The 3,209-nt window shown below is 37.2% G+C and overlaps 1 protein-coding gene across 2 annotated transcripts; it reads left to right on the plus strand.

Moving 5' to 3' along the window:
* Window positions 1-1,299: 1,299 nt before the first annotated feature.
* Window positions 1,300-2,989, plus strand: LOC145003439 (interactor of constitutive active ROPs 5-like). 2 transcript variants are annotated; one of them, XM_078962559.1, is made up of 3 exons: window positions 1,300-1,446; window positions 1,678-1,795; window positions 1,929-2,989. In XM_078962559.1, the coding sequence occupies exons 1-3, from the start codon at window positions 1,427-1,429 to the stop codon at window positions 2,871-2,873; spliced, it is 1,083 nt and encodes a 360-aa protein (XP_078818685.1). In that variant the 5' UTR covers window positions 1,300-1,426; the 3' UTR covers window positions 2,874-2,989. The 2 variants fall into 2 exon arrangements, with proteins under 2 accessions (XP_078818685.1, XP_078818684.1); XM_078962558.1 differs by having other exon boundaries at window positions 1,301-1,446; window positions 1,675-1,795.
* Window positions 2,990-3,209: the final 220 nt, after the last annotated feature.

The following is a 3,209-nucleotide window of genomic DNA, read 5'->3' on the forward strand; positions in this document are numbered from 1 at the left end:
TGAGTGCCCTAGGGATTATCTATGGTCATGTAGGATAACCTGAGAACTCTTGATATGGGATTTCTTGGATGTTCCTTGTTTACACACTCTATGTAGGTTAGTTGGTAGCAAGACTGTATGTTGTGAGAGGACTAGTATGTGGTAATGAGATGTATGATTGATGTTTGCTTGTATTATGTCCTACTTGATCCTTGATTGTTTATATGTCGACATATGGTAGTAGTGGGTTGAGGCGGTCCTGCTTTGTGTTATAGGCCAAGATACCCGGTGTGGGCCGGCTGTAAGCCATACGCACGGAGGCTCTGGTAGAGCAGTTGGGTTGAGGCGGTAGCCCAACAAACCTTAGGTATTCCAATCTGATAACTGAGTAGACTCGATGCATTCTTGTATGTTTATCGTATGGGATATTTTGGGGGGAAGCTCGCTAAGCTTTTTGCTTACCCGGTTGTTTATTGTTCCAAGTGTCATTGGTCATCATGGGAAGGCAAAGGCACGACTATACACATTCATAAGCAACAATTAAGATTTTCTTAGTTTAATATTACTCTGATTTTTAGAAATGTATTTGGAATAAACGGTTTTCTCCATAACAGAGTTATAACTGGGAAGGTTTACTTAAATAAAACGAAAATTTTTTGTTGTGAAAATGGAACGTTACATACATGGATATAGAAAATGATATCACAATCCATTAAATTTATAAAATTATTTACATTAGAAATGTCCTTAGATATTATGGCCATGACATACATCCATCACACTTTTTTACTCAAACGCCATTTAATAAAGTTCAACAAATATACACTTTTTTACTCAAACGCCATTTAATAAAGTTCAACAAATATGCCATGATTAATACCACTTAGAAACAATAGGTATTGTCCGCGAATTATAGCCCTTTTATATGACATGATTATTGTCTAAGTAAACAATGTCTTTAACACAAAGCATGAACAATCAAGAGTAAAAGGAAAGCCAAAAGGGTATAATATATTAAAAAAAAGTGTAATAAGTTATGTTTTCCCCTACTTTTTTTTCCTTTTTCTTAATTTCTCATAGTGAATTTGGTTGTTGGGAGTGGGGTTAGTTCCAATTAGGTGAGGAGTCCAATTGAAGGGTTGTCTTGGTTTCTTGGCACAAAACTACTTATACAATACATATCTTTATAATAGCTTGTAATTTAAGCATTAAAAATTGTAAGCCTATGTCGATTTAGGATTTCGATTTCGTAAAAAATAGGTAGAATTCGACAATTTGTTTGTATTCTTATATAGGGTATTAATTAATTTAGGGTTTACATGATGACATCATTATTGGTACCCTTTTTACATGTACATGGCATACTTATATGTCATAAATCTTTCTTCCTCAAGTATTCCTCCTAAAACAATTGCGGGCGCTCTCGAAGAAAAGGGTAACTTAGACAATGCAACATCCTAAGCCAAGGTATGAACTTCCATATATCTTCGTTTATATTACCTCAAGAAGAGGTCAACATACACATTTTTCATTGTAAAATTACGCTCTTTTATAAAATCTAGTCCTTTAAAACGTGAGTATCCAAAAGACCATCGCATTATCTTTTTAACCAAAAGTAAATCTATCAAAAAGATTCATTTACCAAGGTTCTAATTCTCAAAATGTGTTGTTATTGCATGATTTACATGGTAAAAGTAGAGGTAGAACTACAGGAACTACCGGAAAACTTGTAAAGAGTACATCTGGAGCAAATCGGGACAACCTTTCCTCCCAAAGTTCATCAACTAACCGATCACCACGCACTCCAGCATCCGAGGTATGATACAGTTATTCGTATTAAACAGTATTAATCATGTAAGATACGTAATTTGGATGCCTCAAATACTGTAGAAATAAATGGTGTTTAATCATATAAGCGATATATTATATCGACCTTAAATGTTGTGCAGAAAAAACGTGTTGGCAGAGTATCTGAATTGGAAACCCAAGTTGCACAGCTTCAAGAAGAACTCAAGAAGACAAAGGATCATTTGAGTGAATCGGAGTTATGTCAGAAGCGAGCTCATAAGGAGGCCGAAGATGCCAAGAAGCAACTTGCAGCTACGTTAGCGAAGCTTGAGGAGTCACAACAACAGCTCGACGAGATATGGGCTAGTGAAGAATCTAGAATTCAGGAACTTAGGAAAATCTCACAGGATCGAGATCGAGCATGGGAGTCTGAACTGAAAGCTGTACAGAAACACCATGAGATGGACTCCGCTGTTTTAGCCGCTACCATGAATGAAAACCAGAAACTCAAGATCCAGCTTCAAAAGGTGGTGGAATCTGAAGCGACTCGGGCTAAGGATATCGAGTCTGCTCATGGTCATGAGGTACATATGTTACGGTTAGAGCTTTCGGAAGCTCTTGATCTTGTTGAAGAACTCAAGGATCGATTGAATGAGTCAAAAGATTCGGAAGCTCGAGCTTTGGAGCTCGTTAGTCAAACTCGAGAGCAACTGGAAAGGGTAAAGTCGAGTATGGAGAATGATGTGGTGGAGTTGACAGAAGACGGGGATGGAAGTGATGAAGCGGCGCGGGTGGTGGAGTTGGGATCCGCTCTGGCGGCGAATGCAGAGATGGAAAACGAGCTACGGAGGCTGAAAGTACAAACGGAGCAGTGGAGGAAGGCGGCGGAGATGGCTGCGTCCATGGTTTTGGGTGATGGTGACGGGAAGTTTGTTGAGCAGTCGTCGGAGTCGTTTGAGTTTCATGCTCCTGGTGAAAAGTCGAATTCGCCATATTCTGAAGATACAGAAGAGGAATCAACGAACAAAAAGACCAATAGCATGTTGAAGAAAATCGGAGTATTGTTGAAGAAAGGCCAGAAGCAGTTCGAATCATCAACCAAGTAATTAGCATGTAAACTGTTAATTTACGTGTTTTTGACAAAATTACATTTAATTTTAATGTTTTTTTTTAATTGTATAGATCTTATTATTTTCCATTGTATTTAAAAAATTATTTTTAATGGTAGATTTTGCTGGTGGTAGAGTATATCTTTCCATGAGCAGACGTTCTAAATACATGTGGTGTGTTGATAGTGATGTATTTGACAAGAGGATACCAACATCCTTTGAGAAAAATATTTTTGTAATAAAGTTAGTCTAAGAGAAAATTACAAATCAAGCTTTTTTTAATGATGTTAAAAAAATCCCTAGCCAAAAATACCATTGAAACCGGAGATGATT

Source organism: Lactuca saligna, chromosome 6, assembly GCF_052625555.1.
Source record: "Lactuca saligna cultivar CGN05327 chromosome 6, ASM5262555v1, whole genome shotgun sequence".
NCBI lineage: Eukaryota > Viridiplantae > Streptophyta > Magnoliopsida > Asterales > Asteraceae > Lactuca > Lactuca saligna.